Source organism: Hoplias malabaricus, chromosome X2, assembly GCF_029633855.1.
Source record: "Hoplias malabaricus isolate fHopMal1 chromosome X2, fHopMal1.hap1, whole genome shotgun sequence".
NCBI lineage: Eukaryota > Metazoa > Chordata > Actinopteri > Characiformes > Erythrinidae > Hoplias > Hoplias malabaricus.
Genome location: NC_089819.1, coordinates 18312647 through 18335148, shown reverse-complemented (window position 1 = coordinate 18335148; position 22502 = coordinate 18312647). Strand labels below are relative to the sequence as shown.

Genomic DNA, 22502 nt, shown 5'->3' with positions numbered 1-22502 from the left:
CTCTTCTGCTGCAGTTTGAGTGTGTTCTCTCAGAGCTCTTCTGCTGCAGTTTGAGTGTGTTCTCTCAGAGCTCTTCTGCTGCAGTTTGAGTGTGTTTTCTCAGAGCTCTTCTACTGCAGTTTGAGTGTGTTTTCTCAGAGCTCTTCTACTGCAGCAGCCCTCAACGTTTTAGACTCTAAATGCCTGATTATAAAGACCCTGAGCCAGTAGACTCAGACCCTGGCCCTGTACTAACCTGTCTGTCCACTACTGACCTCTGAAAGAGCTCAGTGTAAGCAGAAAATTATGTAAATTAACAAAACAAAAAAGATATTTAGAAAGAAAGAAGATGATGAAGGAAAGAAATATAAGAAGGAAAAACCAACAGAATGAGAGAACAATGGAATGGAGAACAAAATCAAGAAGTGAAATCAAAGATAGGAAGGAAGGAAGATGAAAAGTGAAGAAAAACAGAAAAGTAAAAAATGTAGATAGAAAGAAGCTGTATGGAGTCAGACTCATAGCTCATAACTGAGTCATGTGTGGTATTATATCCTCCTGATGGTGTGTGTGTGTGTGTGTGTGAGATGAGCTTATCTTTCTGTGTGCTATGTGTTTGGCAGTAGACGAGAGAACGAGGAGCACTTCATCCACTGTCTCAGCCCTTAGCCCAAGCTTGCGGTACAGATTACTGTGCTGAGAAACTGCATGGAGTTCTGTTTCCTTCATGAATTTAATCCCAGTTCCAAAACAGTTGGGAAAGTATGTGAAATGCTAGTAAAAACAGAAAGCAGTGATTAATACAATCTGTTTAATTACAAAAACATGATATTTGTTGATGTTGTATGATGTTTTCATTGTAAATTTTATTGTTTTGGAATCATCCTAAATGCGATGCCAGTAACACGTTCCAAAACTGTGTAAGAGGATGATGTTTACCACTGTCTTGCTTCAGCTTCCCTTTAATTGAAGGCATTTTGAAGACATTTGAAATTTCCGTTATACAAGTTCAACTGCACAGATGGGGGGTTAGTGTTGTATTGACCCTAAAGTACAGAGATTTCTGCTGATTCCATTAATCATTTGACTGAATTATGAATTTACTGCAGAGGATGGAAAATTAAATCCCCACCAATTTTTATTGCGCTTAAATTGCTGGATTATTCACTGGTGCATTTTTGGTGAAGTGGCAAGCCTCAACCTGTCCTCGCTTATAAAGAACTAGGCCCTTAATAGATGTGCTGTGATACTCAAGCTTGATTACGTCATCTATTCAAGATATTTCTGGAGTATTTCACAATGCTTCATGTCTAAAATTGCCCATGTGGAACATTTAAGGCTTTCCACTTTCATTTGCATTTCACAAACAGTCCATACTTCTTTTGGATTTGGGTTGGTTCAAACTTAATCCCTTTATAAATCAGGCCAAAAAACCCTGCTAGACAAAAAGCCGCCTGTAGCACTTTTCCCTGGGTTTACGATGCCTTTGGATACATTAGCACTGCTGTGGAACACGTCTGGGATGTTTCTGTTGCCCTAGGAAGATATTTGAGTTGCATCCATGGAGACAGAAAGTGTTCCACATGGATCTGAGTGTTGGGTTTGGCTCCTGGATGCACACACATCCAGCACACGACAGAGTGCAACGTCACAGCTCTGTGTTCACTTATATAATGAAATAGTAGACGGAGGAGAAAAGAAACAGCACTGTCAGCAGAACCATGGCGGCTCCCCTCTTTTGCTCTTTTCTCGCTCTCTCACTCACAATCAGTGTCTCTCTCTTTCTCTCTCTCTTTCTCTGTCTCTCTCTCTCTTTCACTCTCTTGAGCATCCAGCACAAGGAAGCACTCAGCCATGGAATTTCCTGTGTGGCTGACAGAAATGAGTATCGTGCTCATTACCGTTGTATTATAGGAGCCCCAGTTTTTCAGCAAAAACTAGTGCTGTTTTTATCAGTGATTAATTAAAAGTATATTCTCTACGTTGCATGCAACACACTGACAACTTAAAAAATGAAAAAAAAAAACAAACAACTAAATCAAAGTTTGTGAAAGAGAGATCACATTTTAGCTTTAGCTTTGCAATAAATTTCTTCACATTTCAACAAGGCTACTACTTTGTATACTTGTACAGCAACTGTATTGGCTCAAGGCATGACTCACAGCACTGAAAAACTGCTCAAAGCTGAACATGCAGTATTTCTCCTCAGCTGTGGTTACATCTTGGAAACTGCTCCAGCTCTGCTCAAGCCATTTCACTCATTGCTTTTTCCTGTTCACAACTTAGTTCAAATTCAAGGACAGCGTTAACTGCAGTGCAGTTAAGGAGTGTAATGGCCTCTCTGTGTGGGATACTTAGAGACACTGACAACTTTACAGACCCATCACAACCTGATAATGATTTTAGCACCTCCATTACTCTGAATGCTTCTTCCTCTGGAAGTTTGGCCTGAGGTAGAAAAGTAGAGGTTGGTCTTATTTACTTTACTAACTTCACTTTTCACTTTGTTACACCTTGTGGTGGTATTAGCTTGTAATGTCCATCATGTTCAACTTTATATTTTAGTTTTTCCTAATGGGGAACACTTGTTTCATGTAGAAGACTTTCACTGGGATCCCCCGTGTATTTGTAAGACTCCTTTTACCAGTCTCCTAATGCAGCATGCACCTGCATCATGACTGAACCAACCTGAAGCTATACAAAATGCCCATAAGCGTTTATAAATAACTGACATAAACCTTTATAAATATACTAAGACTGTGATCACACTGAGAAAGGCAGCCTTTACAACAGCTAATTGTTGCCTTATACCATGTAAACATAAAGTCTTAGGATACTATTTCATTCAATATTTTCTCCAAAATTAAAGATATTAATTCATAGTTTTGACCCCCTTTGCTGTGGTTACAGCCTTTACCTTTGTGTGAGGTGTTTACACTAGATTGAGTTACACTCATATCTGTGAGCATTTGATGACATTCAGCCCCAAGAAACATTAGTGAGGTCTGATACTGGCTGTCTGGATCACATCTGATGAAAGTGAATGGGTTCGACGCTACCACATGTTTTCTTAGTTGTCAATATGGTGAAGTAACTCTGTGCTTGGTTCTGCTAAGCTGTGGTCTCTCTTTTCTGTGTTTAGGGCTTTCCTGGGGATTTTGGCGAGAGAGGACCACCAGGGCCTGACGGAAACCCAGTGAGTATTAACTCTCAGCAATGTGACCTACAGCCTCTGGGAAGAATCTGAACTGGCCTTTCTGTAGCACAGATCCAATTTAGAAAGAATCAGCTTGATTTCCCAAGGGTTTATTACAATAGTTGTTGTCAGTGATAATCAATTTCATGGCATGAATAGAACACATAGAGACGAATGTTGAAGTCATTTTTACCAGCAAAAGCAAATTGTATTGATGAATGTGATTATGTTTTTTGCCTGTTTATTTTATATGGTATAACTGACATGAGATGAGCAGAATTGCTTTGTCCTTGAATGATCAGGTTAATGCTCCATTAAGTGGTACCCCGGTGCATGGGTGACCATATTTAAAATAGGTTTAGTGCAGAATATCCAGTATGTGTCATATCCAGGCCACTTGGTGTTAGCTTAAAGGGAATTTCATTACATGAAAAAGAACACCTAGTAAATCTACTAAGTGTCTGCTGAAACTCTTTATACTTCTGGTTCTTAGATTAACTGTAGTCTTCTAGAACACCTCTAGAACTTCCCTAGAACTCCTGCCCTCCTCTTGTCCTCTTTATGCCCATCCAGCACCACTTAATATACAAGTTTCCTTGGCCACAGGAACCAAAACTGGCCAATAAATGCTGCCACAAATTGCCACCGCCGGCCAATGGGTCGCCCAGCAACCACAGTATCCACCACTGTGGACCAGGAGACACCCGTAATGAGAAAGTCAGCTGTCATTGCTGGAGCACACCACAGAGAGCTGGGTTTACCATCAGACAGATTTCTTCACTTCTAATGGATTTCCCGTACTCTGTTTTTACACCCAGCATGTCTGCTTTACCGGCAGATACATGTTTCAGGCCTTGTTTTTGACAACCCATGTAAGTGATTTTTTCAGAATCCAAGATCAACCCATTCATTTTAAACACACTGACATGACTACACATTTCTTTCCAGTAATATACCAAAAATATGTTCCTTTTTATTATATGAACATCTCATTCACTCAAATTCCATACGATTTAAGAGCAACATCTAAAATAAAGTAGGACAAACACTAAATTTACAACAAAAAGCAAATAGTAATATGGTTTCACCCATTCCCACAGTCACACTTATTCTAATTCTTAGAGATCTACAGATATTGTCTATGCATTTAATTGTTTGAATGTATTAGGAAAAAGATATCTATATGTTTACATTTTTGTTTGCTTCAAGAGCAAGAAATATCTGAAATATTACAAACAGTAATAAGTAGTGTTACGGCAATTGGGCTAAGGCACATTAACATTTCATCAAATTCAAATTTTGTTATAATCACCAGTGTATTGACTGAAAGTATCCGCGTGCATGTGTCTATGAGAAAGTTTTTTTTTTTTTGCCATTTTGCACACCGCATGGTACCGTAGTCAGAGTGTCTTAAACTGATATAAATGCTGGTGGTTTTAGCCAGCTTCACCCGTACTTCAGTCCTCAGTCCTGTGTTTGGTGGTTTTGCAGCAATATCCCGACCCTCTGAACTGCTGTAACCCTAACCGTTCCCACAGGACGAGAAGTTCCTCTTTTTCCCTCTTTTCCTCTCCATCTCGCTCGACAAGGGGCTGCCAGCCCGGCGACATCTATCTACCCGCTTTCAACTCTTATAAAAAAGAGAGGAAAAAAAGAAAGAGCAAACACACATGGGATGTTTTTGCGCTGCAGGCGGCTGGTGAGGGAGGAAGCATCCAGGGCAGCGGGCAGCAGGCCGGGCCCCAGCACAACAAGCCCCTCTCTGTGCTCCACACTGAGCTTCTGTCAGACCCCGCCTGGGGGGGGTAGATACAAGCCTCAGATTAGCCGCTGTCAAGGGACAGAGAGTGAGATCGTTTCACCTCCAACCGCACCCCCCCCCCCCCCCCCACCACCACCCCCAACACACACACACACACACACACACTTTCCCCTTCTCTCCACCTCTCAACTCTGGCCGGCCTTGGAAACACTGAGTGGTTTCTTCAGAAAGCCAGAGCCCAGTGTTTACAATAGAAGTTAATAAGCTAATTCTGCTATCTCTTCTCTCTTTTTTTTTTTTCTTTCTCTTTCCCCTAGGGGGACCTGGGTGCACCTGGTCCAAATGGAGTACCTGGCCTTATTGTGAGTATATCTGCCATTTGTATTTTTATTATTGTTAAAATACAGCTGAAAATTGTAGTTCAATACAATATAATTAAATTAAGTAAGTGATTGGGTTTGGACAGTTGTCTGCTCATTCTGGAGTCATGCTATAGAAGTACAACTTTTGGTTACCTAAAAACCTTTTAACTACCATTCAGTAAAACGTTCTTTAGGAAATGGTGGTTCCTTTGTGGGATCATTCTATTGAACCCCTTTTAAAGACTGTAGAGCTCTTTTAGACTTCAGTGCCTCATTGTCTGCAGTCCACTGGCATGCAATTAGTTCCTGCGGTCACATTTGTTTATTCACTGTACTTTCAAAAATAAACATGACTTATATATGTGATTGCATAATGCACTGAATCAATTTCTTATTAGGTGTAGCGCATTGTTATGAGAACAGACATAGGCAGATATAAGCATAGGCATATGTCAGTATCTTTGTGTCAGAATACCACTGGGCTAGTGTTTCTTGGAAATTTTAATAATGAATTGTGCATGGAAACACTGTTTATATGTCTATGTAACTCTTTTAAATATTTCCTGAAGTCATATGTTTTGTGTGTGTGTATGTGTTTGTTGGCAGGGGGACATGGGGCCTGTTGGAATCATAGGTCTTGCAGGACCTGGTGGACTTAAGGTGATTAACTAAACATGTCGGCTTCTTTTCAGATGGTCTGCCTTATTGAAATGCACTGCAGGTTTACTGATTCTGTCTTTGAAAACTTACTGAATGCCTGTTCTGTGTCTTTATAATAAGAACAAAAGGGAAGTGTTTCTTATGTACTGTAATACCAAACTTTGAGAATTTCTTTCAGTTCACATTAGCCCTGAGCAAACACAAGCACACAAAGGGTTCATGCTGAGGGGAAAGTGATCCACCTTCAGGAGAGCTCTGTCTAAGCACTGAATTGTTTTTGGACCTCAGACCTGTATTGGGCACCTCTCACTCCGGACTATTTCCAGTCCTCACCTTCCGCATCAGTGTAATCAAGCCTCTATCCCACAGATTCAGAGCAGGGGGCTAAATATTTCATGCAAGGTTCTGTTTATTTAGGAGTCCATTCTGTTTGCTCCCATAGATCACCATTTGCTCACTAAGCAACACTGTCTCCAAACAAGCAAACAAACAATTCTGAGCATTCAGAGACCAGCAGCCCTCAACTGAGAGAGTTCATGTGTCACTTCTGATATTTTACAGGGGGTTCCAGGGAATCCAGGAGAGCCAGGACTGAAAGGTGATAAGGTGATTTGAATACACTTTATTAGTGTATATTTATGTTGTGCACAGAAAATTGGTCTCGTCATACCTGCTGTCCCTAAATGGTAAATGGTCATATCCATTCAAACTAGCTATTAACACTTACGTTATACCATCAAAGAACACCTTTCGAACCAATGAAAAGTTCCTCAAGGGACAAAGTACTGAAATGGAAGGTATTTAGTCAACCAAAACAGACAATATACCACTTGGGTTGTGTTTTCCCTCAAGTAGAACCCCTGTTTCAGCTCATTAACTTATTAACAATCTCCTTAAACGCTGGGTCAGGTGTGTGTGAGTGTGGAAAACATCCAGAGTATGGATCCTCCCTTTGGAATCATTGTTCTGTGCTATGGCTCCAACAGAAACTTTTTCGCAGCTTCATTATTAAGAGCGGATGAAGCGCAGTTCCGTATTAGCCACCTACATTGGCTTTTTTACGTCTGGGAGCCAAGCTCAGGCTAGTGAAAGGGATAGTTGTTGTCACAGAGTGCTTGATTGAGAAAACATGGCTATGATGGTCACCTCCCAAGGCTTTTTAAATGTGAATGCGAAATGGTCCAGACAGCAGCATGGCAGCAGTCTATTTGCTTTTTCCTGTGTCTGCTGTGCAATTACTATGCAACATCCAGCTGGCAGCATCTCTGTCTACCCTTAAGATCGAGCATTTCATAACAGGGTCCTGTCGACAGTTCAGAAAGGCTGTTCCCAGCACCATAGTGTTATGTTATTCTTGGTGGTTTTTGGAATCAATCACTATTTTTTTGGCCCTCAGGCTGTATGAAACACAGTTGTGCTTACTTTGTCCTTTGCTTTTAAATAGGCTGCAAACGCCTGATAATAGAGGCTTTGAAAATGACTTCAGACTCTTGGCTTTTTCAGGGTGAAATGGGTTTGCCGGGAGAGCCTGGAGAGCCTGGTTTCCAGGGTGACAAGGTATTTCACTGCATTGTTTAGATGCACTTCTTTTGTCAACCCAGTGTTTGTGTGTGCATTTGTTCCATTTAAGTATGTACTAATAGTCAGCTGAATTCTTCAGGGTATTCAGGGGTTACCAGGTATGCCAGGCATCCGAGGGAAGCCAGGGCCTCAGGTAAGTCCAGCCATCCATCATTGCCAGATATTACCTACCTATTAAGCTTGATACACATCTAGCTGTTGGAGAAAAGCAGACATAAATCCTACTCATTTTTTCATCCTCTCAGGGGAAGCCTGGAGATGTTGGCCCAGTCGGTTTGCCCGGCCCCCCTGGCCCTGAGGTAATTACCATTCACTCTTTCTTACAGTTCCACACATTTCCTTAAGGCAAGAATGTACAGTCAGAAATACACTCTAAAGACAGAAGAATGAAACCTGTACATGTGTTTTACATTGGAGAGATATGTATGCAATATGTATCAATGCCTTATCCAATTGTGTTACACAGTTGCATGAGGTTACCATGCCCAATGCAGTGTGTTTACACTCCAGCAATGGGCTGTGGGGCAGTGGGGCTGCATCCTCTGGAGTGAAGATGGTATCCCTGAACAATGTTTATCTTTTTCAAGGGCTTTCCAGGTGATATAGGACCACCAGGAGAGAATGGACCTGAAGGCCCAAAGGTCTGTCATTTTCTCTTCACTAACACGCCGCCTTTTAAGTTTGGGTTTTGAGAGGTTTAGTTTCATCAGATTATGGTGAAAGTATGAAAATATACTCTTTCCTGCTAATGGCACCTGAGCATTTTAACATTGGAAACGTTTAACAGCTGTCTTTCACTTAAGTGTACCTTGAATATAATTATGATGAATTTTGAATGGTGTCCAACAGTACGTTCCTTTTTTTTTTTTTTTTAGGTATTTTTGTACTATTTCCCACATTTAAGCCGTGTAGATCTCTCAGCACAGCCCATTTCTTTATTCGCTGTCAGTGCTGCAGGTCAGATATGCATTAGAGACTGTTGTAGTAAATGGATATCTTCTCCAGGGGAAGCCAGGAGTGAGGGGCATACCTGGTCCAAGAGGAGCTGCTGGACTTGAGGTTAGAACATACACACAAAGTAAATCACTTACACATTTGGATCTGGAGTTATTGCTGTTCATACTAAATTTATTACTATGAGCGCCAGTTGGGTACCACTCTGAAACCAGATATAACACTTGATTCAGCCCAGTCACAGTCTTTACGTAAATGCTACAAACCTTCTCAATGTTTAGGACACTTTGTCAGATTCTTTATTTCTCACTCTCAGAGTTATACATCTTACAATGGAATTTCATATTGGTTCCTAAGTTATCGTAAGTCCTGTAAGGAGTCTCCGAGGTTTTTTTTAAACACGTATTCAGCTACCATGGATATTCGATGCAGTTTTCTATATTAGCAGAAGGCCTCTGGGCTGGAAACACATAGGATCACATAGAATAAGGAAGCCACAATGCCAGTACATAGTCATTATTATCTAATACAATAATATCCAATGAGTTCATTAGACTTCTGAGATTATATGTAATGTTGATTGTGGTGAAATTACAGAAAAACAAGTGTTGAAGTACAAACACCATGCATGTATCCCTCTGCTTGAGTTTATAATATCAGCTATGTGTTAGGTCAAATGCTTTTACTTGAAAACTATTGTGTCACTTTATTAAATGGATTTGATGAAGATTTCAGACCTATATATTCTTCTGGCATATGGTTCCTGTCACCATTACAGACTCTAAATGTTTCTAGAACGGAGCAATTAAAAAAAATTATATATTTTTGTGTACATCTTAATGACTGAATTAAAAAAAGAAATGGTTCACGTGTAATACCTAAATCCCCTTTTTTTAACATTAGGTCATTGATTGATTTTTTTTATTTTCTCCCCCGCCTCTTCAGGGTGACGAAGGACCACTTGGACCAGCTGGGTCCCCAGGACTGGAGGTGAGTGAACCTCACGGAGCTCAAAACAGGACCATAAATCCAGTTTTCAAGCAGTAGCATGAAATTGCCATGACTGTGCAGTCAGGGTTTGTGAAGTTAACACTGAAAAACTGAAAAAGTTATAAGATCTTGGTGTTGCATTTCAGAGTCATGTTTGAGCACTGCAATATATGGTGGCACTTACTTCGTGGCGTTTTAACATGCACATGGAGCTCATCATTTATGATGCTTAACTAATAAATGAAGATGAATCATGGTATTGGATTTTAATGGCTTCATGGAAGATGGATTCCATGTGGCTGTTTGAAAATACCTGTGCACTGCAAGTTGAAAACACATGGGAGAGTCTAGGAAAGGCCAAAGAAGGAAGAAATAAACAGCACTTTGTTGATAGTTTCCTCTGGTTATGCAGATTCATTTTGCATGTTCCAAATTAAGTCCAGTCATTGTGCATGCTCTCTTGTGCACAGCATGTTGTTAAGTAACAATTCGGCCCCTTCTGTAGTGGTGGTAGGCCTTCTGTCTACAGAAATGTACTGAATGTACAATGTAGTTTTATGTTCCTGAGCATTTTCTATAACCCTTTTTGCACACTGTTGCCTCCCTTTAAATGGTCTTCATTTTAAATTGATATGATACACATTTAAAGTCAATGAAAGGGTCATTTACTCAGTCACAGGATCTCATGCCAGGCATTGGGTATGGTGCAGTTTGTGAATGATATTTCTGCATCTGACAGTTCTTTGTATCTGTCATTTACAAAATGAACCCCACCTGATACATTGTGGATCTTATATTTTTATAAATCATTTGTTTTGTACAAGAAATTGCTGAAATATATTTTAGTTCCAGTTAATTAACATTAAAGCTGTTTTTCTAGTGTCATTACTTTTTTGAAGAAGATGAAAGATAATCCTGATTACATGAAAATTACTTGATTCTTTTTTTTTTTTGTTTAATTACGTCTTTTTAAATTATGGTTTCTAAATTATCAACAGAAGAGCATTCATTCGTAATGTGTCAACAGGGTGCGTTTACAGCATTTATAATGTAATGAATACTCTGTAACCTTTTTCTGTTGTTACAAATCAGATATAAAATACCCCAATATAAAGTGTGCACACATTACATTTTTTTATTGATTTTAATTTAATACATGAAACATGAAGTAAAAACAGTATGAAACTTTGCAGTAGAATGTTAAGGAACAATGTAAATAATACTTAAAATTATGTAATGCTTGAATCCTGCTCAGCTCCATGTTTGTTTCTTCATTGATGTTTTCGGTTACTTCTGTACTGTCTAGTCAGAGAGTAGATAAAGATCCGATGGTTCTCTGTTTGTGTGTTTGCATCTAACTCTATACTTGCGCTTTCTTCTTTTATGCACTCTTCCTTTGGTCATTTTGTTGGTCTGAATACAGTATCTATATTTTGGATCTGGCCTTTATACAACATATGAATAACCCTGCCTCGGTCCAGAGTCGGTCAGTTTAATATCTTCCACAGGACAGCAAGAGGTCCTGAAGATGAGTAGAAGCCATTTACTGAAACAAACATCTTCATTATTCCCATCCCTGTGATTAATTCTCAGTACTGACCACAGCTTGGGGATAGACCGGAGACCTGGATATTATGGCTAATTTAACTAACTAGGAAGGAAAAATTCAGCATTAGTCATTAGCTGTCAAAGCAGAATTGAACTGTGCTCCAACATAAGCACAGCTGAGACTCATCCAGCGAGGGCCACAAGGGGCTTAACAGCATAAAGCTACTGCTCTGTTCCTGTGCTGTTGTTCCATTAAACCTTGTTTCTTGAGGGAGCTGAAATGGCGGTAGATGGTGGAGACTGGTGCTAATGAGTAGCTAATGAGATGCCACAGAGCCCAAGGGGCTTAGAGAGGCAAGAGTCCAGTACTATGGGTCATTTCTGCTTTCTGTTCAGGGCAGGCCTGGGAGGAAAGGACTCTTGGGAAAACCAGGAGCAGATGGACCCAAGGTAAGATCAAGATGGCAGGAGGGTTACCGGAATTTTTTTATTCATTTACATATGTCCTTTTATGAATTCCAGCTTTGCTCTTGTTGATGGCGAGAAAGTCTGTGGCACATAGTGAAACACCAAACCTGACGTGTACATGCTCTGGTCCTAACTTCTATATTCCTTCTTTGAGCCAGTTTTTACAAAACACAACCACACATTATGTGAACTCTATTCTAATGAAACATGGCAATATAATAGTATTTACTCTTTTATGGGCTCAACTACCTTTAAATAATACAGGTTAATTTACAAATTATTTATATACATGGATTGTGTTGTTATAGGTAAGTTTCCAGTTTGGTAGCATAGCATCTTAAACTCAACATTACTAGCAGCAAATATAGTTGACCTTAAATACTTCATTTGTTTTGATGGAATTGTTTATTAAGTTTAAGTGTTTATTGACACATATCTGTAAAGTTTATCCAAATTTCTAACAAACCTAGTCTTATAAGCTACATTATTATAAGATCATTAGATGTAGCCTGAACAAGTCACTGTAGTTACTACAGTTCATTTTGGCTTGAGGTGATCCTTCATACGTGTTGTATGTGTAGTATGTGGAATTTGTGTAGCACTTAAGCTTGAGAAATCTTTTGGATTATGTCATATACAAACTAGCTAAAGATAAGAGTGTTTGTTAAATGCCTTAGATGTAAATGTACATGTTTAAACTGAAATCAAATGCTAACTTGGCTCTCTGCTGTAGGGTGAACCTGGGATAACTGGAAAAGTTGGAATGCTTGGCGAACGGGTAAAGAAAAATTCCATGAAGGAACTTTGTTTTTGTTTCTTAATTGTGTATGGTGTTTTTTATAATGTCTTCATGCGGTTTAGGGGCTTCCTGGGTTCATTGGACCTGTTGGTGAGACTGGACTTTCGGGGGACAAGGTCAGTATGTCATCAACCACTAATGTTCTTGTCCAATATGGTGTTAGTTGAATTATAATGTTATAATAATATTCAATATAACCATTTGAGGCTCATTTGTGGTTTGAGTGGTATTTTGCTTTGTTTTAGTGTTGTTTTTGTCTACCACCAGATTTTCATTGTCTTTTGTTTATACTTATTATATTTGTTTGTGCTGTCAGGGAGACCGCGGAGAGATGGGTCTTCCAGGGCCACCGGGAGAAAAGGGAGCGATGGTAAGGAGTAAGTCTGGATCTTGTCTCTGCTCTCAGGGCTATCTTTTTAGCCACACAAAAACCTGCTCAGGTATTGTAGCACAGCAGTAACTCAGCAATCTCAGGCGGAAATGGCTGGGAAACGGTCACGGGTTCTCTGTGGGAAAATGCTGGGTCAGCCACTTTCCCCATTTACTCTTCACCAACAAGACCATGGAGTCATTTCCTTTCTTTGACATAAGGAAATCATAGCCTTTCCCGACATGCTGTGAGGAAAAGTGGTTTGGGATCAAAGTCAAAATCCCAACCAAGAGCAACAGTCAAGGCGCTCCAACAGCAAACCCAAGGGCAAGATTTAAAGCTCTCCAAGAAAGTTTGACATCATTTACACTATGTTTCAAGGATCACAGTTTAATGTTTGGTGCCCATAGCAATCGAAAACATTGGCATATACTTGTGCTGGCACCACTCTCACATTCTGTGTTAGATGTTGTTTCTGGGTTTTACTTCATTTTTTATGTGCATTAGACAGTGGGTAGACAGTGGAACTGTTTTGATTCATATGCTTTGTTCTCAGACCTTCAAAACAACAGCTTGTCATATGAAACTAGCTGATGATCCATTTTTCTGAGATCTTATGACTTGACGCCCTTGTTTTTTTTGCTTCTCTGACAGTATTCCTCCTTTTGTCTCTGCTTGAATAGCCTCCTGCAGCATGCCTCATTACATGAGGAGCAAGGTGGAACAGATTGTGTAAAGATTTCCAAAACAGCTAGACAGAGAGGGCCTACAGTATTTCTCCATAATCAATATTAAGGATTATGGATATGATATAAGACAGCTACAATGATATTCTACAATGGCCTGCACTGATTTGTTGGTACCATTAGAAAAATGAACTATAAATGGATAATAGTAATAATTCAGACTAGGTATTTTTTGTTTGTTTATTTTTTTAAATACTATAACACCTTTTCAAACTTTTATTCAGCCATGTAGCCTATTTAAATTGAGAATAGTAGTCACCCTGCTGTTTGGCATCATGATATACACCACACATAACATGGGCCAGAGAAAGTTGTTTGATGGATCCCAAAGAAGAATATAATTTGAAATATTTTTAAGGAGCTAAATGTCTATGAGACTGTAGACAACCTCACTGGATGTGGCCACAAGAGGAAAATTGGCCCCTGATTGAACAGAATGATTGTGCAAAGGGTAAACAAAGAACAGTGAAAGGGATACAAGCTGAGCTCAAAGTACAACAGTATCTGATCGCACTATCCATTGCTTTTTTAGCCTCAGTGGGCTCCATGGAAGAAGGACTTCACTATTCAAGGAAAAACATTAAAAAAAAAAAAAAAAAAAAAAAAGCCAGAGTGGTTTTGACTAAAATGCATACTGAGATGCAACAATGCTTCTGGGACCATGTTCTTTGGACAGATGAGACAAGACTGGAGATTTTGGCAAGTTATAGGATCTCTAAATTCACAGATTAAAAGATGGTTTGGACCAGGGTGCTTTGAATGTCTGCAGGGTACAATGAAATCTCAGGACTATCCAGGCATTCTGGAGTGAAATGTACTGCCAAGTGTCAGAAAGCTCTGTTTCAGTCGCACTCCAACAGGATAATGACCCAAAACACACAGCAGAAAGCATCCAGGAATGGCTAAGAACAAAACACTAGACTATGCTAAAATGGTCTTCTATGAGCCCTGATCTGAATGCTGAAGAACATCTATGGAGAGAGCTGAAACATCTAGTGAGGAGAAGACAGCCTTGAAAACTGAGGCAGCTAGAGCAGTTTGCTCTGAAAGAGGGGCCAAATGAGCTGCTGACAGTTAGTCTTTTTCAGTGATTGAACTGAAGTTTGTGCAACAAAGTATTAGATTAAAGGTCACACAATATTAGTCCATGCCATTTTCATTTGTTTTATTATATAAAATATTCAGTTGATATAAAAATTAATAGCAAAGTCTGATTTATTATTATTATTTTTAAATTAAGAAATAAACGATGCCAATTACTTCAGTCAGTTTTAAGTTAACTTCTGACAGATTAGTGGATTCATCTTTTTTCACGGAAGAGTACCAACAAAGTTGTCCATGTCTGTACATTCATTAATCCATACCATAAATATTCAACGCACTAAATTTACTGCCAAACTGAAACATAATTGAATCACTAAGTTGGTGTAAAAAGACAAACAATGTTGTATTATATTCAGTCTTGTTCTCATGATTACTCTTCTTAGGGACACCCAGGAACGCCAGGTGAAAGAGGGGAACCTGGACCACCAGGAATAACTGTAAGTTTTACATTTTTTAATGAATAGTTTTTAATAGATTTTAAATGAATGATTTAACTAGTATTTAATTAAGTAATTATTAGCAGAAGTGAATAGTAAATATCTAGGAGGGGGTGTGTATTGTCTGTCATATACATTTCCTTTTCTTAATGATTAATGATGGAAAGTGACACATTTAAGACCAGCAATTGTCATAATGCATTAAAAAGTGATGGATTTTATTTAATAACGAATAGTATGAGAGCGAATGGGGTCTGCTGAAATATACATAGATATTTGGAATAGTGTAGTAGCATATAACCCACAATAATAAACTGATTTATTACATGGAACATATAGATATGTTAAACAGATCTGAATACAGGACCGTGCAAATGTCAAAAACGGTCATTAATTGATTTCATTTCCATTCATTCATTTAGCAGAGAACTAAAGCTGCTAAAAATGCAAAGTGGTGAAATACTGGGGAAAAAAACTATTTGGTGGTAGAGTCTTCTGTGTCAATTTCAGTTATGAGTACAAATCAGTGGTCATTTTTATCAGAAAATAAAATAAACAAGGTTTTTTGCACAATTTCTAAGCTTATTATTAAAGCTGTGTTATTCATTGTTACCAACAAAAATAATGGGAGCCCAATATCAGCCATTCATATATATCATCTTTTTACATGCATAAGTAAGACCTGTTGGATAATTCTGCTCAGCTTTAGTCAAGGCATAGGTGTCATTACAAGGCCACTTAAGTTTTGTTCTAGAGTAGATGAAGTGAATGACAGTTGAAAGGTTTTCACTGATGACATAGTCATCTGCTCTGTATCCTGCTTGGTAAACCAAAGCAAAAGAGGTCTCCAGAACAGTCAAGTCTGTCTCATTTAATACAACAATTAAGGCACATTCTTGCTCTGGACAGCTCTGTTTACTCCCATTACGGATCAAAGACTGCAGAGAGTGTCTGGCACATGGCCTACTGCACATACCTCGGCTCATACTGACAGCAGCTGACGGCTGTGAACAGTAGTGCAATGCTGGGCTTTTTAAATCAAAAAGCCCAGCACCCCTGCCATCGCCCTTCTGCTGTTTTACACTTCCCTGCTCAAGCCTTCCAGAAAGCTGACATCACACCAGCCCTGACAGGAAATGCTAGAGGCACTCTGGGGAGCATCAGTATAGAGCAGCGAGTCCAGAGTGGCCAAGCATAAACATAAACACAGGGCTTTGAAGGACAAGGCTCTCACTCTCCAGCTTTAATCAGGTCAAGCAATGTTTGCGAGTGTGCCAGGGGGACTCTTTCTAGGCCTAGCTGCAGTTCCTAAGACAGTGTTCTTCTGCTGACTGCCTCACTGTGCACTTCCTCTTCTCTCTTATCAGGGGCCTCCTGGATCGAGGGGACTGAGTGGCAACAGAGGACCCAAAGGAAGAAGGGTAGGAACTATTGATGGCACAATGCCACTTTTTTATTTACTAATACATCTACTGAAAACGTGTGTATCACGTGGGGCAACAGAGCCTCAAAACATTGTGATGTCCAGTGAAATTGGTTTTCTTCCCACGGTCCAAAACCATATGTTGGTAGGTGGTTTGGCGACTCAAAAAGTGTCCATAGGAGTTTGTGTGTGTGTAAGAAGGGTGTGTGTGTTCCTGCCTTGTGCCTAATGGTTCCGGGTAGTCTCCGGACACACCGCCACCCTGAACTGGATAAGTGGTTACAGACAATGAATGTTGTTATGATGTGCCCTACTTAACTGTGCATTGTATTATGTTGCACTACAAGCAGTGCTGTATTATTATATGCTAGATTTGTTCCAGATTTGGTTTTTTGGTGTGTGTTTGTTTGTTTTTTTCCATTTTATATTCATTGTACCTTTTGTTGCTGTTATCAGCCAGACTGTTCTGGTTTGTCCTAACAGTGTCTACTTTGCAAGCTTATAAAATGCATGCAAGATCTTTCAGATTGCTCAGGGGAAGTTACCACAAACACAACAACATAAACAAGGGGTATTGAAATCAAAGTGATTGTCCACGATTTGGCCAAATAATTTTAATCAAGCAGGACATCACTGATGTTAATGTTTTTCTAATGACCCTTGGAGGACACTATTCTGCTACACGTGTAAATAAACCAATTTGGAGGTTTTTTTATGGAGTTGAGATTTTCTGTTATCATTGGATTGCATCAATACATCAATTCTTGAAGACTGGTGTCATGTAGCGTTTGTGAGAATTGTGGTTAGATTTCCCGTGAGTTCCCTGTTTCCTACGTATTCAGCAGGAGACATGTCAACAACCCTGTCCTGACTAATGTCACTGATGTAGCTAATCTCATTGCCAAAGAGACTGATTTCTATATAATGAATTATGCTAACAATGTCTTTTTTTTAAAACAATAATTATTTTGAAGTACTGTACCAACTGTCAAAATGCTTGTTTTCACACTACGCCACCAGCAAAATGACAGATGTGCAATAATCACATGAAAGAAGGCTGCACTTCAGTTTTATCACATTCATTATGGTGTGGAAATACTATTTTGTCATTAGGGATGCAGACCCTTTTATAGACAAGTGAAATAAATTGCCACCAGATGCAGTGTGAAACGGAGAGATTCCTCAGACATGAAACAGCACAATTTTGTCGAACAATACAATACCACCAACAGTGTTCTGCTCAGAATCAGAAGGAGCAGCAACTGAGGGCAGAGCGAGGCCAGTCAGACAGAGTCCTTATAGAGCTGATGTTATCAGATGGTGAAGAAGTGAAGGTCTACTGCTGCAGCTTTAGAACTATTATCTCTCATATGTTAGCAATTTTGATGTGTGATTCACTGGTGATGTTATAAGCATGTAAACATTTGCAGTCTTGAAAACAATGGGATCTTCAGCTAGCATCAGTAAACAGTACCAATGAGAAGTACACATGATAAGGAAATATAATGGTAAGGAATCAGTTTTCATGGGAAAAAAAGTCACAAGATATAATCAGATACATTTAAATAAAAGAAAGCATGAAACACATGTCTTGCGACATATCAGGGGCTTTAAAAAAATGAAATAACTTTTGACCAGCGGTAGAATCACTTTAGAGGGCAGCAGTGAGCAATGTTTATTTACTTGATTTTTGTCATAACTTTGGGGAGCTAAGGGGAGCTAAGGGCAGCTATGAGAAACTTTTTTGAGAATGCTATGCCAACATGTTGAATACATGGAACAGCATTTAATTGCTAGTTAAATATTCGTAAAGGCGACATTACATAAAAACATTAGTCAAGTTTTCCAGATGAACTTGTACACCAGTCTGTACCTGCTTTCTGACTGAGTTTTGTACTTTTTTGTTTACTGCTGAACAGCTCTCTAATTTCCTACTGCTTTCCAGTCGCAACACTCATCGCTCAACGCTCGGAGCTTCCCCACGGTCCACACAAGGCAAATGCTGGTTTATAAAAGGAAATCAGTACAGATGAAACAGGGAAATCCTTTAACGTTCACATGGTGTTGAAATGAGGCTGAACAACCACTACCTTTCCTGCCAGATATGTGGGTTAGATGCAAGTGTATCATCGCTTTCCAAGAGTAATGGCAGAACTGCTCATTTCCCATGGACTATAAGCTCAAAGAAAGTCTGTCTCAGCTTGTCATGTATTTGTGCCCCATCATTTCTTGTACCTTGTGTGCCTTTTAAAAGCTAGTGCTGTCTTTAAAGGAGCACTTCAGCGTTTTTAACTTAATCTCAAGCAGCAACATCTGTAGATTATGGTGGGTTACCACACACACAATTTCAGCATATTATATTTATTTAATTCACAGTAAACATGGTCATTATGAGTCAGGAAGAACATCAGCAGATACATATTTAACAGTAAAATACAGCTTTAAAACTAAGTATAGTTTCAGTTTTTGGTATTTTATTGGTCACCGTCATTGTCCCAGATTCCATTCATATCAGGAGAGTTGCCATCAGGTTTTCAGGACTATTTTTACACAGCTCTAAAGTTCAGTCATAAACGCTGTTTGGATTTTCAGCTTCTTACAATTGAAATGATCCTGAATATATTCTGTATATTTAAGTGTACTATTCTCAATGGTAAAAGCTTTATTTAATGAGCAAAATGCTTGTTCTCTAACACTGTTATAGCCTCCTTTCATTTATTTATTTATTTAATTTTATTTTTTGTAGTTGTGTTAGTTTAAGTGATGGATCAGTTGTTTAGATTTGTGCTGCATTTTTAATTATTTCGTATATTAGTTGGAGGTGACATATTTCGTCGGGTCATGGGGTTAAGGAGGGTGAAGGTCATGTGATGGGAGAGGGTGGATTTGATGGAACCTGGAGCTTGGAAAACACCATATGCTCTTTATTTTGAAATTAAAATGTCTTTAAATGCTTTTGTTAAGTATTATTGTGAACAGAAGTGTAAATAAAGCAATTACACTTGAAATCAAAGGGCGTGTGTTCAGACAAACTAGTATTGACAAATTAGACAACTTTTTTCATGTTTTTTTTTGTGGCAGACCCAGATTAGGCTGGAAAACTGCATTATTGGTCAGGCATTTTTGTCAGTTTTCACTATTCCATATTTTTTAAATCAGAGATCTGTCTGGCACCTGATCTGTCTACAAGCTTTGCCTACACACACTATTCTGAATATCACATGAGCTTTAGCATTTTTTTTCATTTCTTTATAGAGGAGTTATTGAAGCTGTCATTTCAGCAACTGGAAACCATTGCCTTCAGAACTGAGAGCTCTTTATGAATTCAAAGACATTCCTTAAAGAAAAGCTCCCCCCATTTTTCATGAGCAGAGTGCTGAGTCTTGGCCAGATTCGGATCAGTGCAAATGTTGTGATTGGCCCCCTGCAAGGTCAGAGGTCCGCCTCTGACATCAGATCACAGAGAACCACGGAGAACAGAAGCAGCAGTGTGTCCTGGGCCGCAGAACCCAGAGCCTTCAGGATACCGCACGGCTGTTCTTCTGCAGGAACCACAGTGGCTGCAGCCATAATAATATCTCCATTCATCACTCTTTCCACCTCCCAGAGCAAAGCAAGTCTTCAGAGTCGTGAGAAATTGTTCTGCCTTTGCAGTGGTTTCATAACGCGTCTGAATCACTACAATGGAAATCCGATGGCAGTTGTCCACTCTAACCAAACTTCCATGATGTCAAAAAGCCTAATGTTTCATAGTCCCCCAAAGCTGCATTTGTCCCACATGTCTCGTCTCTGTTCACTTGGCCAGGGAATTAACTCATTTCAGGAGCACAAATGCTGTCTAATGCTGTGGACTTGTGTGCACACCAATACGCTGTGTGTGCTTTAGTGTGTCCAGCCTTGACAGAAAGCCATAACAACACGAAATATTTCTCAAAATAATTACATCCACAAGTTCCAATCAGAGTAGAGAGCAGTGGCTCTTTTTTTGACCCAGTGCCCTCAGTAACCTTGCATTGTTCACTCTCCCTCTATATTTGCACAAAGTGAGCCCTCTGCTGTTCACCTAATTATTTGCCTATTTTATTTCTCTCTCCTTCCTCCACTCTTATTTGTACTAATCCTACAATTATCCTCCCACCTATTCCCTCACAGGGGGCAAGAGGGCCTGATGGACCAGCCGGGGAGATGGGGTCTGAAGGAAGCAAGGTAAACGTTAGCTCTGTGTGGACATTTGTTAACTTTTTGTTTTTCTACTGTGAATGAAACCAAGCACTAATGGCTTGTGTTTTAATTAACAGTAGGTTCAGCATGATTTATCTGCATTCAAAACTGCTCTAATCAAAACGTGTTCAGGAAAAGTTTTCTCTAGTTTACATTGAGTTGTTTACATCAAAACAAAACCCTTACATCAATACCCTCGACTGGCACAGGATCCAGGGTGTGTTCCTGCCTTGTGCCCTACGATTCCAAGCAGAGAAAATCTGAATCAAATAAGACCTCTCCTTAATTTCTCAGTAGTTTCTTCTAGGCAACGGGGAAATCTGATGGAAAGACAAAGAAGGCTTTAGCAGATTTGCCAGATGAACTAAACCCAGCTCTCTCCTTCATCTCTCCATTATCTCCTTTATATCTCTCTTGTGCCTCGTGTGTCCTTTTTGTCTTATGCTTTTTCTCCTATGGGATTCAGGAGAATTGTAATTATGTCTTCTGAGCCTTTACAGAGAAACCTATGAGCAATAAAGTTTACCCACTGCAACTCTGATTAGGATGTAGATTGTAGGCTTGTAGATGAATGAATGAATGAATCTGAATATGATCAGTTTATTGAGACTATTACCTTTGCACAGCACTGGGCTGATTTGATATCTTTTGGTTTGCTGTCAATTGTTAGTTTATAGATACTTCTGTGCTCCATATATACATGTAGAACAGAATTCTTCATTTGATTTAAATAATGACGAGTTCTGTTAGTGGCTTTACAGTGTGTCCTGATTATTTTCTGAGAGGAAAGATAAGGGTTAAATTGTGTTCTGTATGAGGAAAACATCAAGCTGTTTTGATAGCTTCTTAGAGCTGTTGCGCTGGAACTAAAACTCATCCCCTAAAGACATCAAGTTTGTTTATATTCCTCAGTTAAATCTGTTAAATTCAAGAAATCTATTGTGTCACACTCTGTCATAAACTTTGACAATACTTGTCCTTGTTAATTATTTTATTGGAAAGCTGATGAAATGCCGTCACTGTTGTAAACTGTTGGTACTGTCCTTTTCAGGGTCCAGATGGTCCACCAGGAAAATTGGGTTTTCCAGGCCCTGTGGTATGACACATGTTTTTTGGCTGGTGCCTAATTTCTTTAGAAGCTTATTTCAATTATCTGATTTAATCTAGGAGATGGTTATAAGTTTTAGAGTCACCTAAGGTCACTGTCTGCTGCTTCATAAACCTTGAGGGGCAGCCAGGGTTTTTGTGGCTAACATTAGCATTCCTTTTGTTATGTCCAAATACACTACTTTGCCCTGATAGAATATTTATATTCTCAGATCTAAAGATAGACAATAAAAAGACATTACTGAGCGGACGCAGTTGTAGCCCTGGGTGGTTACATATTAGCAAGAAAGGTTGTTATGTAAATTTAGATTATACTGAACCATGTTGTTAGTGTCTACATTGCAAAAGAAAAGCTGGGTATTGAATTCTGTTTGTGTCTCATATCAGGGAAAGATTGGAGAAACAGGGGAACCAGGAGCTCCTGGATTTCCAGTGAGTAACAAACTGTAGAAACTCTTTGGAAGCATGCACATAGGCTTAGAATGGTATTAGCTGTTGAAGTACATGAATGCTTAGATTGAGAAATCCATAAACCCTTCAAGATTTTTTACATTTTAAGGGCATTCAAGGACCCTCTGGACCAACTGGAGCAAAAGGAATCCCTGGAGACCCTGTAAGTTTCTTGGGTAGTTTGTGTGGAATATATCATTTACATTTTGATTTGAATGTAAAGTTGTAAGGAAAATATGAATTGCTACAGAATGCTTGTTCTTTTAACTTTACAGCATTCTTCACCTTCCTCACATCTCATCTCCAAATAGTTTTGGACTATTGTTGCATTACAGTCTCAGATAT

At 39.2% G+C, this 22502-nt stretch overlaps 1 protein-coding gene across 2 annotated transcripts in view; it reads left to right on the top strand.

Annotated features, from left to right (window-relative positions):
• Window positions 1-22502, top strand: part of LOC136676686 (collagen alpha-1(XXVII) chain B-like) — an 87458-nt gene that overhangs the window by 50667 nt on the left and 14289 nt on the right. For both annotated transcript variants that reach the window (XR_010796311.1, XM_066653863.1), the window contains exons 13-32: window positions 3122-3175; window positions 5255-5299; window positions 5906-5959; window positions 6521-6565; window positions 7463-7516; window positions 7620-7673; window positions 7786-7839; window positions 8128-8181; window positions 8546-8599; window positions 9440-9484; window positions 11429-11482; window positions 12234-12278; window positions 12362-12415; window positions 12616-12669; window positions 14903-14956; window positions 16324-16377; window positions 20532-20585; window positions 21652-21696; window positions 22095-22139; window positions 22267-22320. Coding sequence is in view for 1 of the 2 variants with exons in the window: in XM_066653863.1 (XP_066509960.1) it covers window positions 3122-3175; window positions 5255-5299; window positions 5906-5959; window positions 6521-6565; window positions 7463-7516; window positions 7620-7673; window positions 7786-7839; window positions 8128-8181; window positions 8546-8599; window positions 9440-9484; window positions 11429-11482; window positions 12234-12278; window positions 12362-12415; window positions 12616-12669; window positions 14903-14956; window positions 16324-16377; window positions 20532-20585; window positions 21652-21696; window positions 22095-22139; window positions 22267-22320 (1026 nt within the window). In the remaining variant the exon portion in view is untranslated. The remainder of the gene's footprint in view (window positions 1-3121; window positions 3176-5254; window positions 5300-5905; window positions 5960-6520; window positions 6566-7462; window positions 7517-7619; window positions 7674-7785; window positions 7840-8127; window positions 8182-8545; window positions 8600-9439; window positions 9485-11428; window positions 11483-12233; window positions 12279-12361; window positions 12416-12615; window positions 12670-14902; window positions 14957-16323; window positions 16378-20531; window positions 20586-21651; window positions 21697-22094; window positions 22140-22266; window positions 22321-22502) is intronic.